This window comes from Rhincodon typus, chromosome 6, assembly GCF_021869965.1.
Source record: "Rhincodon typus isolate 14 chromosome 6, sRhiTyp1.1, whole genome shotgun sequence".
Taxonomy (NCBI): Eukaryota; Metazoa; Chordata; class Chondrichthyes; order Orectolobiformes; family Rhincodontidae; genus Rhincodon; species Rhincodon typus.
Window position 1 is genome coordinate 31,342,666 of NC_063337.1, and position 19,874 is coordinate 31,362,539.

Sequence of the window (19,874 nt, forward strand, 5' to 3'; positions counted from 1 at the left end):
AGTTTTTGTGTGTTTAAGATAAATGAAGGATGATCGTGTGATCTGTCCTGCAGTCTGTCTGACAATAAGCTCTGGGTAGTTTGATTGTTAGCGATCAAAGGGAGACTCAGATTATTATACTGCTTGAAATGTATGAAGTATTTACTCTTGGAAAGCGTAACAATTGTCTCTGAAAATAAGATTAGTGGACTCGGAGTCTCTCAGTTACAGGTACTGAGTTGTAAAACATGGTGCTATAAGGCTGAATTTTTTTTTTGGGAAACTGTCAGTTTTGTTGAGTTTCATAGAGGGTTTCTTTCCTTGAGGCCTTGTAAGATCTCTCACCATATCTTACCGAACTCACCTCAATAACTATCTACCTTGTCCCTGTGGTAGCCCTCTCACCCAGTACCTGCCCCATCTTATCTCTTGCTGCTCCAGAATTACTTGCCACCACCAGTATATCTCACGAAAGGCTGGAATCATTGGCACCCAGGCCATCTTAAAAGTCCACAGTACACCTGGACACATGTCAGTAATTTGGCATTGTCCATCACTGACAAAGTAATAGCATGTAATAGCAGCCACAAAACCACATCCTCATGACACATTGCCAACTTGGCTGACTCTTCCTTGCACACACAACCCCATTCTCTCACACTAGTTGCTATTTAACCAGAAGGCCACACAGTTTCCCTGTTGTTAACCACATCCCATCCGACCAGCCTCTCTAGATCACCGCTCCTTAACGCCCACTTATAGAGCCGCATCCTGTTATTGTTCCATAGGGGAACATCATATACAGGCTAACAATCAGATAATTTGAAACATGAACTTATATTTACAGCCCACAAAAGTGAACACACACAAAACAATTAAAGGCTGCAGTTCGCTCCCACAATACAACCAATATCTTTGCAGGAAAATTTGCTCATTCCATTAACAGAGACTTTATACCGATAGAGAGAGGGATTCGAGGAATTCTAAGTGGCAGTGTAAACTGAAGGATTGATGGGGAAGGTTCTGAATGTGGGGACAGCACATCAATTAGAAAGGAAAGACAAGAAAGAGCCAGAGTATGTAGTAACTCTGAAGAACTAACTTGCATTTATTTAAATGCAAGGGGTCTTACAGGAAAGGCTGATTAACTCGGGGCATGTTTAAGAACACGGGATTGGGACATCATAGCTATTACGGAAACTTGGCTGAGAGATGGACAGGACTGGCAGCTCAATGTTCCAGGTTTTAGATGCTGTAGGAGGCATAGAAAAGGAGGCAAGAAAGGAAATGGCATTACATTTTTGATTAAGGAATACATGCTGCTGTAACTAGGGAAATTATTTCTGAAAAATCATCGAGTGAAAATATGTGGGTAGAAATTACAAATAAGAAGGGAAAGATCACTTTGATGGGATTATACTATAGGCTCTCCATTAGTAAGAGAGAAATTGAGAAACAAGTATGTAGGGAGATTTCAGATATATGTAAAATAATAAGTTTATAAAAATGGAGGATTTTAGTTTTCCAAACATTGACTGAAGCTACCATAGTGTTAAAGGTATGGATGGTGAAGAATTTGTCCAATCTGTTCAAGAAAATTTTCTTTATCAATACATGGAGCAAAACTAGACCTTCATTTGGGCAATAAGGCAGGGCGGGTGACTGAAGTAAAAGTCGGGGAACACTTTGGGTCTAGCAATCATAATTCTATTAGTTTCAAAATGGTTATGGAAAAGTATCAGCCTTCCATAAAAGATTAAATTTTTAATTGGATTAAAGCAAATTTTAATGGTATGGGACAAGAACTTTCAAAAGTTGATTGGAGTAAGCTGTTCGCGGGTAGAAGGATGTCTGACAAGTGGGAGGCGTTCAAGAGTGTGATGATGAGAGTTCAGAGGCATTTTGTTCCTGTTAGAGTGAAGGGTAAGGCTGGTAAGATTAAGGAACAATGGATGAATAAAGATCTAGAGGTTTTAGTCAAGAATAGAAGGGAATCTTATTTTAGATGTAGACAACTTGGTTCAATTGAATCTCTTAATCAATATAAAGAGTGTAGGGGGATTCTTGAGAAAGAAATCAGGAAGGCAAAGAGGGGATATGAGATTGCATTGGCAGATAAGGCTAAGAGATTCTACAAATACATTGAGAGCAAGAGGGTAACTAGAGAGAGGATAAGGCCTCTTAAAGATCAAGGAGGTTGTGTTTGTGTTAAACCCCAGGGGATGGGAGAGATACTAAATGAATATTTTATGTCAGTTTTTACTGTGGAGAAAGAAGAGAAATGAACTTTGATGTTTTAAAAACAGTTCACATTACAGAAGAGGAAGTTCAGGAGGTCTCAGAGAATATAAAGGTGGATAAGTCTCCGGGACCTGATCTAATGTATCCCAGAATGTTGTGGGAAGTAAGGGAGGAAATTTTTAGACCCCTTGCAGAAATATTTGCATCATCTATAATTACAGGTGAGATGCCTGATGACTGGAGTGTGGCTAATGTTGTACCTTTATTTAAGAAAGATTGTAAGTAGAAACCGGGGAACTACAGATTTGTGAGTTTGACTTCAGTTGTGGGTAAATTGTTGGAGGTGATTATAAAAGATAGGATTTATGCACAGTTAGAGAGGCAAAAATTGATTAAGGATAGTCAACATGGTTTTGTGCAAGGAAAATCATGTCTCACAAACTTGATTAAGCTTTTTGAGGAAGATATTAAAAAGGTTGATGATGGCAGTGCAATAGATATTATTTATTTGGGTTTTAGCAAAGCCTTTGACAAGGTTCCATATTGTAGACTAATTAGTAAAGTTAGATCACATTGGATTCAGGGTGAGTGTGTCAATTGGATACATAATTGGCTTAATGGCAGATGACAGAGAGTAATGGTGGAGAGTTGCTTTTTGGACTGGGGTCTGTGATAGCGGTGCTCCACAGGGATCGGTTCTGGGTCCTCTTTTGTTTGTCATTTATATAAATGATTTGGATGCGAATTCAGAATGCACGGCTAGTAAGATTGTGGACGACACCAAAATTGGTGGCACAGTAGACAGTGAAGAAGGTTTTCTAAGATTACAGAGGGATCTTGATCAAATGGTTCAATGGACTGAAAAAAGGCAGATGGAGTTCAATCTGGATAAATGTGAGGTATTGCATTTTGGTATAACAAACAAGGGTAAGACTTATACAATTAATGGTAGGGCCTTGGGTAGTGTTGTAGATCAGAGGGACCTAGAGATGCAGGTACATAATTCATTGAAGTTTGCATCACATATAGACAGGATGGTTAAAAAGGCATTTGGCACGCTTGCCTCCATTTCTCAGTCCTTTGAGTATAGGAGTTGGGAAGTCATGTTGAGGCAATACAGAACATTGGTGAGGCCTCTTCTGGAATACTGTGTCCACTTCTGGTTGTCTGGTTATAGGAAGGATATTATCAAGCTGGAGAAGATTCAGAAGAGATTTATCAGGATGTTGCCCCGTATGGAGGATTTAAGTTATAAAGAAAGGCTGGATACGTGGAACAATCCCTCTTCCGTACCTACACCGGCCCTAAACCCCACCTCTTCCTCCGTTACATTGATGACTGTATCGGCGCCGCCTCGTGCTCCCACGAGGAGCTCGAACAGTTCATACACTTCACTAACACCTTCCACCCCAACCTTAAGTTTACCTGGACCATCTCTAACACCTCTCTCCCCTTCCTGGACCTCTCTGTCTCCATATCGGGCAACCACCTAGAAACCGATATTCATTTCAAGCCCACCGACTCGCACAGCTGCCTAGAATACTCCTCCTCCCACCCACCTTCCTGCAAAAATGCTATCCCCTATTCCCAATTCCTTCGCCTCCGCCGCATCTGCTCCCAGGATGAGGCATTCCACTCCCGTACATCTCAGTTGTCCTCGTTTTTCAAGGACCGTAACTTCCCCTCCTCGGTGGTCGAGAACGCCCTCAACCGTGTCTCCCACATCTCCCACATCTCCCACACCTCATCCCTCACACCCCGTCCACGCAATAAGAACCAAAAAAGAATCCCCCTCGTCCTCCCGTACCACCCCACCAACCTCCGGATCCAATGCATCATCCTCCGACACTTCCGCCATCTGCAATCCGACCCCACCACCAAAGACATCTTTCCCTCCCCACCCTTATCTGCTTTCCGGAGGGACAACTCTCTCCGTGACTCCCTTGTCCGCTCCACACTCCCCTCCAGCTCCACCACACCCGGCACTTTTCCCTGCAACCGCAGGAAGTGCTACACCTGCCCCCATACCTCCTCCCTCACCCCCATCCCAGGCCCCAAGAAGACTTTCCACATCAAGCAGATGTTCACCTGCACATCTGCCAATGTGGTATACTGCATCCGCTGTACCCGGTGTGGCTTCCTCTACATCGGGGAAACCAAGCGGAGACTCGGGGACCGCTTTGCAGAACACCTACGCTCGGTTCGCAACAAACAACTGCACCTCCCAGTCGCGAACCATTTCAACTCCCCCTCCCATTCCTCAGACGACATGTCCATCCTGGGCCTCCTGCAGTGCCACAACGTTGCCACCCGAAGGTTGCAGGAACAGCAACTCATATTCCGCTTGGGAACCCTGCAGCCCAATGGTATCAATGTGGATTTCACAAGTTTCAAAATCTCCCCTCCCCCTACCGCATCCCAAAACCAGTCCAGCTCGTCCCTGCCTCCCTAACCTGTTCTTCCTCCCACCTATCCCCTCCTCCCACCTCAAGCCGCACCTCCATCTCCTACCGACCAACCTCATCCCGCCCCCTTGACCTGTCCGTCCTCCCTGGACTGACCTATCCCCTTCCTAACTCCCTACCTACACTCACCTTCCCTGGCTCCATCCCCGCCTCTTCGACCTGTTTGTTTCCTCTCCACCTATCCTCTCCTCTATCCCTCTTCTATCCGCCTCCCACTCTCTCCCTATTTATTTCAAAACCCCCTTCCCCTCCCCCTTTTCTGATGAAGGGTCTAGGCCCGAAACGTCAGCCTCTCTGCTCCTATGATGCTGCTTGGCCTGCTGTGTTCATCCAGCCCTGCACCTTGTTGTCTCGGATTCTCCAGCATCTGCAGTTCCTACTATCTCTGATTCCATTAGTGTAAATGTTTTGATTCAACCACCGAAATGGAAATATAGAAACATAGAAAGTATGAGCAGAAGTAGGCCATTCAGCCCTTTGAGTCTGCTCTGTCATTCATTGTGGTCATGGCTGATCATCCAACTCAATACCCCAAATAGCCAAATTGTTTCCTTTTATTGGTGTTATCCAGAAGAAAAGAGACACTCACTGGACTTCTTTAAGAAATGCTTTCTTATTAAAAATGTATTCTCCAAACAAATGGCAAAACTGGTCAACAACTCAATTGCTATTCAAAGATTAAGCTATGTCCCCCAAATCCCAAACAAACACATTCACATAACAAAACAAGACAATACAGCTCTGAAAAAATAATTTTTTTAGACAAAAAGTGAATGAAAATCCTTCTGTGGGCCAAGGGTCTGGACTCAAATTATAAAAATGGGATGATTTCTCATGATTCCGCAGGTTTCCTGTTGGTGAGATCGAAATGTTGTCCACTGTTGACTGGAAAATTTTCAGACCAGACTTCAGTTCAAATAGAAAATCAGCTAGACATACATCTTTGAATAGAAGTAACAGTTGAGCATTCAGGGTTTGTGAGATAGTTAGAAATACTGATAGATGAAACTTCCTTGGGTTCCGAGAAATATTTCACTGCATGACAGATCTATGCAGTTTGTCCTGCTGAATTTTTCAGGAGTGAGAATCTTGCCTGTGTACACACTGGAGGTCATTTTTGTTCTATTATTGCACCTTGAATTCCAGAACAATGTTGCTAGGCGATCTTCAACACAGAGGCCTTATCTCTTTCAAAAGATTTGCTTGTTTCTTTTTGAAAGTTTCTTGACTTTTCAGAAATCAGCAAATGAGTCTCAGCCCATAGTCCAACTGTTGAACCATTCCAATAAATCACACATCCCTCCAAAACCTAGGTAAACCCTTTTAAATCTTGAATGTCCAAACAGCTCAATTTTCTAGTTTCTCATGGTCTTTAAATATGTATTCCCACCAACTTGTTGCCAATTCCAATTTTTTCTTTTTACTTCCAGGAAAATTACTCTCACATCTCTCAAGAAATATAGAAATCTTCAAGAGACTATATTAAGCAGACCAATGGTCTTTTTTACTAGTATTAAGCCCCCTGAAGTTTCTAAAAAAGGTATGTTTGTCACAGCTGTATTTTTCCTTGATATTTTCTGTGTTTATTTTTGCCTTGTTGTATACTACAATTGATATTTTCTCTGATATTAGGGCTTTTAGAGAGAAGAGAAAAGCATAAAGCCACAACATTACAAATGTATTAATTACAAGTGAGCATTACATAGATATTGCACCCCAGCTAATTTCTGCACTGAGATGCTGCATTGTGAATGAGTGTGATCAGATTCAGACTCAGTTTGAGTGCACCTCTATCACTAAGAGCGGAATTACCAATTTTCCAAGTGAGGAATATAGGTTTATATTTGATGATCGTCATATATAAATGATCGTCATTTTTGTCATTGATATAAACGATTTGAATGTGAATATAGGATGCATGGTTAGTAAGCTTGCAGATGACATCAAAATAGGTGGTGTAGTGGACAGTGAAGAAGATTATCTCAGACTACAACTAAACCTTGATCAGATGGGCCAGTGGGCTGAAGAGTGGCAGATGGAGTTTAATGTAGGCAAATGTGAGGTGTTGCATTTTGGCAAAGCAAACCAGGGCAGGGTGTATATAGTTAATTAGAATTAGAGATAACACAGTATGGAGCTGGAGGAGCACAGCAGGCCAGGCAGCATCAGAGGAGCAGGAAAGTTGACGTTTCAGAAATTTCTGAAGAAGGCTCCCGACCCGAAACGTCAACTTTCCTGCGCCTCTGATGCTGCCTGGCCTACTGTGTTCCTCCAGCAGCACACTGTGTTATCTCTGATGCCAGCATTGGCCCTTCTTACAATCTCTAATTAGAATTAGAATTAGCTTTATTGTCACATCTCTACAAATGAGTACAGTGAAAAGTTTACATTTCACCACTTATGGTGCCATCTTACGTACAAAGGTACCTAGGTACAGATTCTTAAGTACAAATTCTTAGGGGAAAAAGATTAGAAAAATAAAGAATTAAAAAATCAAGCAAGACAGATCATCAGAATAAATTAGAAAATATAGAAATAAATAGCTCAGAATTATAATCCTTACAACCCATGCTGGCACCTTGCCTATAGCCCACGCCAGGCCTTGGCTTCAGACTGTGCCAGGCTTCACCTTGAGGCTCTCAAGGCTCCCGGACTGCGAATCATTGTGAGGCTGGAAGTCTATGCTGAGGCCACACCAGGCTGCCAATATACCACCAGGCCAGGCCGCCAAGAGACCGTCATGCCAGGCCGAGATGACACCATGCCGAGCTGAGAGATTGCAACACCAGGTCCATACAGAGGCCGAGAGTCCAAGTCTAAACTGAGGCCAGGAATTCAGGACATCAGTAGTGGGGAGCGCTGCTAAACAAAGAGACCAAAGGGGTGGAGGTGCATAGTTACTTGACAGTGGAGTCACAGGCAGACAGGGTTGGTGAAGAAGGCATTTTGGCACACTTGCCTACATTGGTCAGAACATTGTGTATAGGAATTGGAACATCATGTTGCGGCTGTACAGAACATTGGTGAGGCCACTTCTAGAATACTGCGTATAATACTAGTAACCCTTCTATAGGAAAGATGTTGTTAAACCTGAGAGGGTGCAGAAAAGATTTACAAGCATGTTGCTGGGACTGGAGATTTTGAGTTATAGGGAGAGGCTATATAGGCTGGGACTTTTTTCCCTGAAGTGTCAGAGGCTGAGGGGTTACCTAATAGATGCTTAACAAGGTATTTTTCCTGGGGTGGAGGAGCCCAAAACTAGAGGGCATAGGTTTAAGATGAGAGGGGAAAGATTTAAAAGGAACCTGAGGGACAACTTTTTCACGCAGAGGGTGGTGCATTTATGGAACGAGCTGCCAGAGAGACTGGTACAATTATAACATTTAAACGGCATCTGAATGGGAATATGAAATGGAAACATTTAGCGGGTTACGAACCAAATGCTGGCAAATGGTACTAGCTCCGATTGGGATAGCTGGTTGCCCATGATGAATTGGACTAAAGGGTCTGTTCCTGTGCTCTATGACCCTGTGAATAGTATGTCAGTATTCTGATACCTCTAAACATGGCGCAATTATTAAAGCATAGGTGGAGTGTGGGTCTTCAAGAAATTGACATGCCTGAAATTAATTGTGTGTTAATTGTTGAGCTTGTTAATCATGTAGAGAGTAACAGAATTAAAGCTTCAAAGGTAAGAATGGCAAAAACAAATGGAGTGATGAGACGTTGTGTGTGCCTGTTGTGAGTTCAGCGAGGAGCCACTATTGATTGTTGTTGCTGATTTGAAGTCTCGGAAATAAAGGACTAGTCAAATTGAGGTATTTATGCGTGGCATAAATTTGCTGTTGCTTGAGCAGAACAGATGAAGTGCCTGATGAGTAAGTGTTTGGACTATGAGGCTGTTGGCCCTCTGCTGTCCAGCTTACTCCATTTATCCAGGCAATGGCAAGCCCTTTCATGCTGTCAGCTGGCATACTCTGGGGCAAATTCCCACCTGCTGGCAGTATCTGGTACCATTAATTGAGTGCCAAGTTCACCTCCATCAAATTAGGAGTTTTTATAAATCAAAATTCGATTGAATATCATGTATGAGCAGCCTAAAGACTCTACTTTCAATCCTGAAAAGTGTCTAGTCTACCTCTGATCACCTGCAAAAGATATGATTTCTGTGCAATAGGTCAAGTTATCTGTTTCATGCTGCTACTATGCGATAGCAACATGAAAGCCACTAACTGGATGCTGTTGTCAAGCCAAAGGGACCTTCAGCCAAATTAATGAATAAATAATGTGATATATGAATTTCCATCCAGGTGTAATGCCAGGTATATTTGCTATACATCCCGAAGTATAACAGATTGTTCCTAATAGGCAAAGTATCGACCATGCCTAAGCAACCTGCGCTTGTAAAACACTAAACACAGTGTCTAACATTAGATGTCAGTCTGTGATTAGAAAATATTGGCTAAGTAATCAAGAGTGTGCTAAGAATTACACTAACAACTAATTTAAGATTGTCAGTCAGGCTCACAGAGGACGTAATAGAAGCTACATAGATTAATAGACAGTGCCCTGTACTTTGCAGACACTGCGCCTGTTTAAACTCAACACAATAGACAACAGCTGTTCCATGGTTCACTGCTCAGTGGCAATGACTTTACCAATCAGAGAGGATCTGCTTGATACAAAGTTTTAAAAATTTTGTTAGTTAACTGTCAGTCATCATCTAACTGGTACATTCTCCATGGAAATGGCTCTACCAATCAGAAACCACTTGACAACTGATTAACACACTCTTCTTATCTAGTATAAAATGTTGTTTCCACTTACATTAGTATTTTTGTGAATTACCACAATGAGTACAAGATGAAAATCTTGGACAAAATGTGTGTTTTTTCAACAATACTCAAAATAGCAGTAGCAACAATCTTATGATGCAGGGTTGCTTTCTGACCCCAAATTAAAAATCTAGCCCTGAGAGTCTCAGCTTGTATCTACCTGGCTGTCAGTTCCAGATGGGAGACTAACTGGCATTCCTCTGAGTTAAAAACTCCCAGGTCTAACAGCACTGAAGTAAAGTTGGATTGCATTCTACTGCAGTCCCCACAAGCTTAACTTGCTACCTGAGTTCAATTCAAAGCTTTTGTCTCCGTTGATGAGTTGATGTATAACACACAAGCTTGTTCATTTATAGAATGTGGCTTCCACAAGCCTAGTACAATGAAAAGACAGAACAAAAATGAGAAATCATGAACACGACAGTGCATTTTATTACCGTCATGATGAAATTAATATGAAACTCATCAACTCTCTTGGACCCTGTCATCCTAAAATGGTGTTCAATATTTGTCTTGCTTTATACTTTTGCAGAAATGGCTTATGCCATCATTGTGAACACTCATCACCCCAAAATGAGACAAGAGATTCAGGATAGTATGAACGATGTCACAGCATCAGAAATAGAGGCAAACTACATCCTCCAGGTAATTTCTATTCTGTTGGAGATGTACTAATGCTACTTTTTTAGGCATCCCAAAATACCTCAGCCAGGTGGGGCGAGTGCTCAATCCAATGAAGGGCAAGGTGCTGCTGTTGGTCAGGGAGGTTCCAAGAACTGTCAGTTACAGTCACAGTCTATACACAGTCTAGGGACTTGGCTACAGTCAGTCAGCTACTTGGGGTGGTCATAGACAGATCCAACTACGGACTAGGGAGTGGTCAGGGGTCAGTCCTATAGGACCAGCACCAGTAGTCAGGGGAATCTCAAAGGGGCAGTCAGGGAGTTGTAAAGTCAAAGGTCATTGGTCTGCTCAGTCATGACCAAGAACCGTTTAACCAGTTGGTTCTGGAGAGAATACAGTCCTGGGGGCCCATGCATTGATTAATCAGGAAGGTACAAAGAGCTCCTTGCCACAGGGGTTTGGTATAGTCAATGGGTGCAATTGGGTGCAATGCAGAGGCATGTATAGAGATGGGATCAAGAATTGTGATGGGTTGGGGAGGTGAGTCAAGGTGCGAGGAGGGTACACAGAACAGCATTGGAGGGCATGGCAGGTTACAGGACAAGAGAGTACTTGCCAATGACCACCACTATGACCTCCACATGGAGAGCATAGAGGATCAAGGTAGACATCAGTAAGATGTAGTGTCAGGGGTCATGGGGCAAGGAGGAACATTGGAGGTAAAGTTCAATGTAGTGGGTCTTACATGAGGGGAATGGATGGAAATGGGCTGTTGGGGCAGTGTAAGGTGAAAGGGAAAATGAGGGTTCTTGAGGGATGGGGGCGGGGGATCTGATGAGTAGCAGGAACCCCGTGTTGATGGTGTACAGTGAGATCTGTGCTACCTGCCATTATCTGCTGTTCACTAGACGCTAACTCAACTGGAAAATGACTGAGACAATGCCCAGGGTGGGCAGAGTCAGTATCAGTTTGATAGATGATTCACAGTTGCTGGATGCTGAGACATTTAAGGGACATATATATGATGTGTGCACATGCAAACTGCAGCTACATTTAATTTGAAACCATTTAATTGCCCTTTTGCAATGCATGCAGAATAAAGTTACTCAGGGTTCAAATGCTGGTAAAAGATAACTTGTACCTTGTCATTAGTGTTTGCAAATAGAATGTTGGCATCTCAATTATGCTCAAGTTAGCGGCAATAACTTTATAAAAGTGAATGCTGGCCAGTATGGTCTTGGTCATCCTACTGGCATTTAGATTCATAGAGTCATGCAGCACAGAAACAGACCCCACGGTCCAACCAGTCCGTGCTGAACATAATCCCAAACTAAACTAGTCCTACCTGCCTGCTGCTGGCCCATATCCTTCCAAACCTTTCCTATTCATGTAACTGTCCAAATATCTTTTAAATTTGTATTTGTACCCACATCTACCACTTCCTCAGGATGTTCATTCCACACGCAAACCACCCTCTGTGTAAATAATTTGCCTCTGATGTCTTTTCTAAATCTCTCTCCTCTCATCTTAAAAATGTGCCCCCCAGACTTGAAAACCCCCATCTTAGGAAAAAGACAACTACCATTAACTCTATCTACACCCCTCATTATTTTATAAACTTCTATCAAGTCGCCTCTCAACCTCCTACACTCCAGTGAAAAAAGTCCCAGCCTATCCAGGACAACAAGGTGCAGGGCTGGATGAACACAGCAGGCCAAGCAGCATCATAGGAGCAGAGAGGCTGATGTTTCGGGCCTAGACCCTTCATCAGAAAAGGGGGAGGGGAAGGGGGTTTTGAAATAAATAGGGAGAGAGTGGGAGGCGGATAGAAGAGGGATAGAGGAGAGGATAGGTGGAGAGGAAACAAACAGGTTGAAGAGGCGGGGATGGAGTCAGTAAAGGTGAGTGTAGGTAGGGAGTTAGGAAGGGGATAGGTCAGTCCAGGGAGGACGGACAGGTCAAGGGGGCGGGATGAGGTTGGTCGGTAGGAGATGGAGGTGCGGCTTGAGGTGGGAGGAGGGGATAGGTGGGAGGAAGAACAGGTTAGGGAGGCAGGGACGAGCTGGACTGGTTTTGGGATGCGGTAGGGGGAGGGGAGATTTTGAAACTTGTGAAATCCACATTGATACCATTGGGCTGCAGGGTTCCCAAGCGGAATATGAGTTGCTGTTCCTGCAACCTTCGGGTGGCAACGTTGTGGCACTGCAGGAGGCCCAGGATGGACATGTCGTCTGAGGAATGGGAGGGGGAGTTGAAATGGTTCGCGACTGGGAGGTGCAGTTGTCCTGTTTGTTTCCTCTCCACCTATCCTCTCCTCTATCCCTCTTCTATCCACCTCCCACTCTCTCCCTATTTATTTCAAAACCCCCTTCCCCTCCCCCTTTTCTGATGAAGGGTCTAGGCCCGAAACGTCAGCCTCTCTGCTCCTATGATGCTGCTTGGCCTGCTGTGTTCATCCAGCCCTGCACCTTGTTGTCTCGGAGTCTCCAGCATCTGCAGTTCCTACTATCTCTGATTCAATTTACACTAATGGCATGGTTTGTGGAATACTGCAGCTTGATTACCAGCACATCACTCCCGTCAGAATTGTAATACAGCGCAGTAATTTGATTTCAACAATACACATTCCTCAATGCAACAGAACATGTTACAGATAATTGACAGCCTTTCATTTCTAGCAGAGCACAAGTAGCTTAGGCACTTTGGGAACTTAATTGGAGAATCCTATTCCCCTCCAGAATCCTTCTAAAATCTGCCACTTTGGTCAAGCTTTCTCTTGACCATCTGAATTTCATTCTTCCTGGAGGCATCTTGACAGATACATGATTAGGCAGGGAATAGAAGGATACGGACGATGTAGAGATAAAAAGTTTATAGTTTATAAAGGTATCGTGTGTCAGTGCAGGTTTGCTGGGCCGAAGGGCCTGTTCCTGTGCTTTGATTCAGAGAGTTAGATAATACAGATGATTTAGAGTCTGCCTTGGACAAAGGATAAGTGCATGGAGAAGACTGGCTGACTGATAGCATGAGGGTCAGTGCTAGCCCTGAACCTATTCAACGTGTATGCAAATTACCTGCTAGCAACCAGGTCTCATAAGATCACCTATGCTAGTGATAACTACTGTGTCTTTAAAGTGCCTTTAATATAATGAAACATTCACAAAGGCATTATAGAAAAAAATGACACTAGGCTACTGAATTAGATACTGGAGAAATGACCAAAAACTTGGATAAAAGGATAGGTTTTTAGGACCATAAGACATAGAAGCAGAAGTAGGCCATTCAGCCCATCAAGTCTGTGCCATCATTCAATGAGACCATGGCTGCCCCAACAATTCTCAAATCGACTTTCCTGCCCTATTCCCATAACCCTTGATTCCCTTACTGATTAAAAATCTGACTATCTCAGCGCTGAATATACTTAACAACCCAACCTCTACACCTGCTGCACTGATTCATAACCACCTGAAAGAAGAAATTTCATCTCGTCTTTGTCTTAAATGTGCAATCCGTCACTCAGATTATGCCTACTGGACCAAAACATTCCCACAAGGGTAACAACCAGTCCACATCTAACCTGCCAAATCCCCTAAGAATCTTATGTTTCAATAAGGTCACCTCTCATTCTTCTAAATTCCCACAGTACACAGTACAATTCCCCAAACTACCAAACCACTCCCGATTAGAAAACCCTCCATACCCATGGTTAACCGAGTGAACATTCTGGAGAGCTCCAATGCCAGTTTATCTTTCCTTTGTTAAGGGGATCAAAATTGTTCTCAGGATTCTAAGTGTGGTCTAACTAGTGCCTGTATAATTTTGGATAGACTTCTCTCTTTTTATTTTCAATCTTTCTAAAATAAAAGCTAACAATCCACTTGCCTTTCCTATTAGCCACTGAACTTGCGACGCCAGACCTTTGTAGTTTATGCACAAGGACTCCCAAATCCCTCTGTGCTACAGCTTTCTCCATTTAAATAATATCCAGCTTCTCTATTCTTCCTACCAAAATGTATATCCTCACACTATACTCCATCTGTCAAGTTTTTGCACTAAACTGGTCTGTATCCCTCTGCAAATTCTTTCTACCATCCTTACCAGTTGCCTTCCTACTTAATTGTACTGCCTTCAAACCTAGTGATAGTACATTAACTTTCCTCATCCAAGTCATAAGTATATATTGCAAATAAATGTGGCACCAGCACTAATCCCTGTGGTATACCACTAATTACAGATTGCCACCCTGAAAATGTTCCCTTTTATCCAAACTCTGTTTTCGATTAGTTAGTCAATCCTCTATCCAGGCTTATATATTACCCCCAATACCAGGGTCACTTATCTTACAGCGGAATGTTTTAAAGGTGAAAACTGAGGTGGGGAAGTAGAGAGGTTGAGAGAAGGAATTTGAGACCCTAGGCCCTGATGTCTCCACCACCAGTAATTAAAATTGTGGGCACTCAAAAGGCCAGGATTAAAGGACATTTGAAGGTTATAAGGCCGGAGGAGATTGCAGAGATGCGAAGGAGCCAGGCCATTGAAGGATTTGAATATAAAGATGAAACTTTTAAAATAGGGATGCTGTTTAAACAAAATCTAATGTAGGTCACAGGGATGACGGGTGAAGTACATATGTTGAATTAGGTCATAGTTGGCAGCGTTTCGGATAACTTCAAGTTTACACAGTGTAGAATGTGGGTGACCAGCATATTTGAATAGGCAGGTTTAGAGGTAAAAGAGGCAGTAACAATGTTATAGCAGCAGAAACAATGAGGCACAGGTGGAGGTAGGCAGTTCTGAAGAAGAGTCATACCAGACTCGAAACATTACACTTTCTCTCTCCACAGATGTTGCCAGACCTGCTGAGTTTCTCCAGCATTCTCATTGTTAGTTTCATATTTTCAGCATCTGCAATATTTTGCCTTTATTGGAGGCAGGCAATGTTATAGAAGTTAAAACAGGTGGTTTTACTGTGATGGTGCAGATAAGTGGTTGAATGCTTAATTCAGTCAAATATGACACCAAGGCTACAAACTATCTGGTTCTGCCTCAGGTGATCACCAGGGAGAGGATACTCAAGAGACCAGGATTAGGTAATGAACACTGATGGGGAACTGCAGGTTGTGTCAGGGACTGAAGACAATGATTTCATTTCCCACAAATTAATTGGATGAAATTTCTGTTTATCCCAAAACCTGATGACAGGAATTCAAATACTCTTGGAAAGCTGTGCATTAATTTGAAGAGGAAAATGAAGATGGAAAATGGGGAGTCTGTAGTGCTCACTTTCAAGGATGGAGGAATCAAGGGTCCTTTACTTTGATGAAAGGGCTCAAGAAGGCAAATTGGAAGGAGGGAGCAACAGAATCTGAGGACAGAGAATCTTTAACAATATGAGCTGTCATGAGAAGTTAGTTGGTCAGTAGTGTATATCTAAATCAGCTGGAATTGAGCCTCACGGACAACTTGAGTTCAGAGGAGGCATGAGGAACAATAGGAGAGAAACTAAAAAGGAATCAAGCTCAATCAGGAACCAATCTCAAAGGAGGTAACTCAGTGAATTCAGAAAAGAGAGACAAATGACAAATGCAGTTGATCAGATGGTAACAAAGAAATCCATGAGCACCTCTTACTGGCTGTTGAGGTGAGAGTGGAGGAAACAGGGAGAAGGGTTCAAGATGACAGCTTGCAGTAGAGGGTGGCATTGTGGCTCTGTGCTTAGCACTGCTGCCTCACAGTGCTAGGGATCGAGGTTCAATTCCAGCCTTAGGTGACAGTCTGTGTGTTTACATGTTTTCCCTGTGCCCTTGCTTCAGTTTCCACACAAAGTCCAAAGGTGTGCAGGTGGCCATGCTAAATTGTCTGTAGCATCCAGGGATGTACAAGTTAGGTGGATTAGCCATGAGAAATACAGGGAAAGGATAGGGGTCCAGATGAGGTGTTCTTTGGAGGTTTAGTGCAGACTTGATGGACCATTGGCCTCTTTCTGCACTGCAGAGATTCTATGATTCTAAAATAAGCAGGGGGTACTTTTACATGAATCTGGAACAGTCCACAGTTTTCAGTGATGAGAAAAGAGCTGAATGAATGGAAGCAAGAGGACTGCCTCTCTAACCAACGAGGTGAGAACGGAAGTACTTGAGGAAGTCAGCAGCAGAACAGCTGTTCCTCCAAAGTGGAGATTGTGTATCAAAAGAATCCAGTACCATAGCAAGCCAGGAAAGTGAGTGGCATAGCTCCATTGGGTGCCAAGCCCCACATTGTGACTTTCCCAGCATGGTACTCCTCAGAACAACACAACTTACAATTCCACTCATTCTCTACGAGCAAACATGCTCATCTTCACCCTCAAACTATTATCCTCTTGCACTCATATCTAACAGTCACCCTCCAGAAGCATTAAACAGGGACAAGTGACCCCACACTCAACACATCAGACCTAAGCACTGAAGTCCTGTCACAACCAGTTGTGAATGGTAGTGGACAATTAAACAATTAATAGGAGGAGAAAGCTCCACAAAATTTCCATGATGACTATAAAGCAGAGCACATCAGTGCAAAAGACAAGGCTGAAGCATATGCAAGCACTGTCAGTTTCATCATAACTGCTGAATGCATGATCTATTTCAACCTCCAACGAGCATCCACACAGCTCCCTCTAATCTGTGATCTGCACATGCCAGTCGCCATGCAGACACCATTACCAGCACTGCCTTCTGGTTTGGGAAATTGTTGCTGTGCACAGAGTTCACCTCAAAGGAGAATATAGCATACAGATTTAATCATCATGCAAGCTACACGGTGACATACTTGGCCTCATCAAGATTAAATCAAGTAGTCACTATTTGTCCACTTAAGGGCAATGGGGCAGGAAGGCAGACCACAGAACTTTCCACGCTAACTGGGGTAGAGACAGAAAGGCAGCCGCACCACCCCCACACCCCTGCCCACAACTCTCTCTCCCTAGAAAGGACATGAGATTCCAACCTATAGCACTGTGATGAAACACAACTGAGCTGTGAGAAAAATGTGCTCCAAGAGAAAAACATCAAATTATTCAGGTACAGAGATCTAATGGGTATTGGAGAAATCTGAATAATTTTTACTCTGACCTTACAATAGTTGAAAGTATCAGTGTAAGTACTTGTTTACCTGAAAACTTATACCTGTTTCTATGTAAATGTATTTTAGAAATAAATTAACTTTATAGTCTCATCCCAGCAATATGATTTGACAGTGTGGTGTTTTCCAATTTGTTGACGAGAATTACAGCATATGAATGGAAAACTACAAGGAATTGTGATGCTCATAATTCAGTGAAAAGGTAATGGAGGAATGTTACTCCATCGATAAAGTTCTATGTTTTAGACTGTAGGAGATATTGGTATCTATAAAACATTCCTTTACGATGAGCGTGTAGCTGAGTGATACTAAACCATTCACTCCATTTTTTTAACTCATTCATACAATGTGTAACATCAATGGGACAGTCAGCAATTATTGGCTATATCTAGTTTCCCAAAAGACAGTGAGAAGATGGTGGTGAGCTAACTTTCTGAATATAGCTCAGTGCCTTACTTGGTTATTACAGAAGGCAGTTAAGAGTCAACTCTTTTTAGTAAATTTAGAATCATAGGTTGGTCAGACCAGATAAGGAGAGCAGATAATGATAAAGTATATCAGTGAACGAACTGGGTTTGTACAGCAATCCATTAGTTGCAATGGGAACCATTACTGACACTAACTTTTAGTTCCAGACTTTTTTTAGAAATTAATAAAATTTAAGTTTTTTTTAACCCACAATGGCATATCTTGAACTCACATTACTGAATCACTAGTCCAGACCTCTGGATTACTAGTCCTGTAATGTACCCATTATTATAGCATGTACAATGAAAATTTGACTGTACAAATATATGCCTTAGACTGTAAACCATGTGTGCCTGCATATGGATAGTAGGATTAGGGTTAACCTAAACTTTTGACTTGAGAAAAAACAGGGAGCATCTTATTTCATAGACAACCATATTCCTAGCACCTCGGTTTTGTGTTCCATTATTAATCTCACTTTCAGCTGTTTCATTGCTGACAGCTGAGGTTTCTCAGCTTGGAATTAGCACTTGTTGTTATTCACCTTATGGCATTGAACAAATATAGGAACGTTAGAGATTTTAATGTCCACTTGAAGAAACTAGCCTGATAGACTGAAGGACCTTTTTACTATGAATTCTTATGAAGAGTAACCAATTGTCCCTGTGTATAATTTCCTTTAAATTCACAGAAATGTCAAACTGCCAGTGTTGTTGATTATCAGTACAATGGCATATATTGGTGCAACTCTTCAAGTCATACTATCAGCTTAGCTTAGTTGGTAACAATCTCACATACAGAAAAATAATGGGTCAAGAATTTGATCAAATTGTCACCGCTGAGATAACGTTGAAATTGTTCACATAAATGATTAAATAAAGGCTCCAAGGTAGAAGCAGCTATCAAAGCCACCAACAGAATATTAGAATAAAACATCGGGGTTCTCTAGATTTGGTCCCTGTCATTCTGACAGCTGGTGAGTTGGATTTGTCCTAACTCGCCATGTTAACACTTGCTGCAGGTTCTCACCTCTGTATGCATTCTGTAAGGTTCCACTGCCGCTCTGCCTTGACTTGGCCATTGGAGATCACATTGTAACCGGCTCCTGGTCGCTGGACGATCTGAATGTTATTGCCCACCACGTGGAAGTGTGATCGCTGTAAACTGAGCAGAAGCTCCAAGGGGAGCACCGCAATCTCACAGCTCATGGAGGTCCCGGGCAGAAAATTAGGAGGGTCCCTCACTGCTAGGGGTTGGGGGCAGTCCGCAGACATGTCCACACCCAGAAAGAAACACAGGATCTCCACGGGCCACACAAAAGATCAATGTTGTGGAAAAAAAAACTAATGCCTGGCGATATTAGCTGATAAAACTGGAGTATGATCAAAATGAGCTTTTATCCTGCTCCTTAAACGCACTGTAGAGGCGAGGAGTGCAAATGAGTCATGACGCCCAAGTTAAACACCCAACGCCCGGACGCACCTTTGAACAGAGCTGCCTGTAGAACCAGACCAAGCGGTTTCTGGCTGGCTGACAGGCAGTCAGGATGTTTTCTGAACTCGAGATATTGCAGCTGCATTTGCTTGAGGGAAGGCCAAGAAGAAATGTTGCACAACTTTCCCCCAGTTGCAGTCCAGGATTTGTTACATTCGACTGCCTACTGATGAATCTTACTGCAGCAATAAATTGCAATGATTAGTTAATTATCATGAGGAAAATGAACCGAATTCGCTATAAAATTAACACGTCATTCTCCCACAATGAGTGCCATGTATCTGTCACATCGAGTGGGAAGTTAGATGGAAAGCAACTGTTAGTAAATCGATGTTCAACGATCCAGTCACTTTGGCAATCAGTGAAAGTAACAATTGTTGCAAGTCATTTTGAAAAAGTCCCGTCTGACCGATTCGCACATACACTTGAACACATTCCTGATATTTAGTCAGTTATTTACAGATAATGCCTTATCTCATTACAAGTCCACAAGTGCAAAAGCCAGGCTGCATTTGAACTTTATGATGAGGCATTGAGCTTCATAGAAACCTATTGATCAGCATTTTGAAAATATAAAAAACCGAAAGAACTGCGGATGCTGTAAATCTGGAACAAAAACAGAAGTTGCTGGAAAAGCTCAGCAGGTCTG

The 19,874-nt window shown here is 42.6% G+C and overlaps 1 protein-coding gene across 1 annotated transcript in view; it reads right to left on the reverse strand.

Moving 5' to 3' along the window:
• Nucleotides 1-19,185, reverse strand: part of LOC109934433 — a 24,183-nt gene extending 4,998 nt beyond the window's left edge. The window contains exons 1-3 of the mRNA XM_048597919.1: nucleotides 18,761-19,185; nucleotides 13,845-13,897; nucleotides 7,315-7,454 (exon numbers count right to left, since the gene is read on the reverse strand). Of these exons, the coding sequence (XP_048453876.1) occupies nucleotides 7,315-7,454; nucleotides 13,845-13,897; nucleotides 18,761-19,005 (438 nt within the window). The 5' untranslated portion in view covers nucleotides 19,006-19,185. The remainder of the gene's footprint in view (nucleotides 1-7,314; nucleotides 7,455-13,844; nucleotides 13,898-18,760) is intronic.
• Between the last annotated feature and the right edge of the window lie 689 nt (nucleotides 19,186-19,874).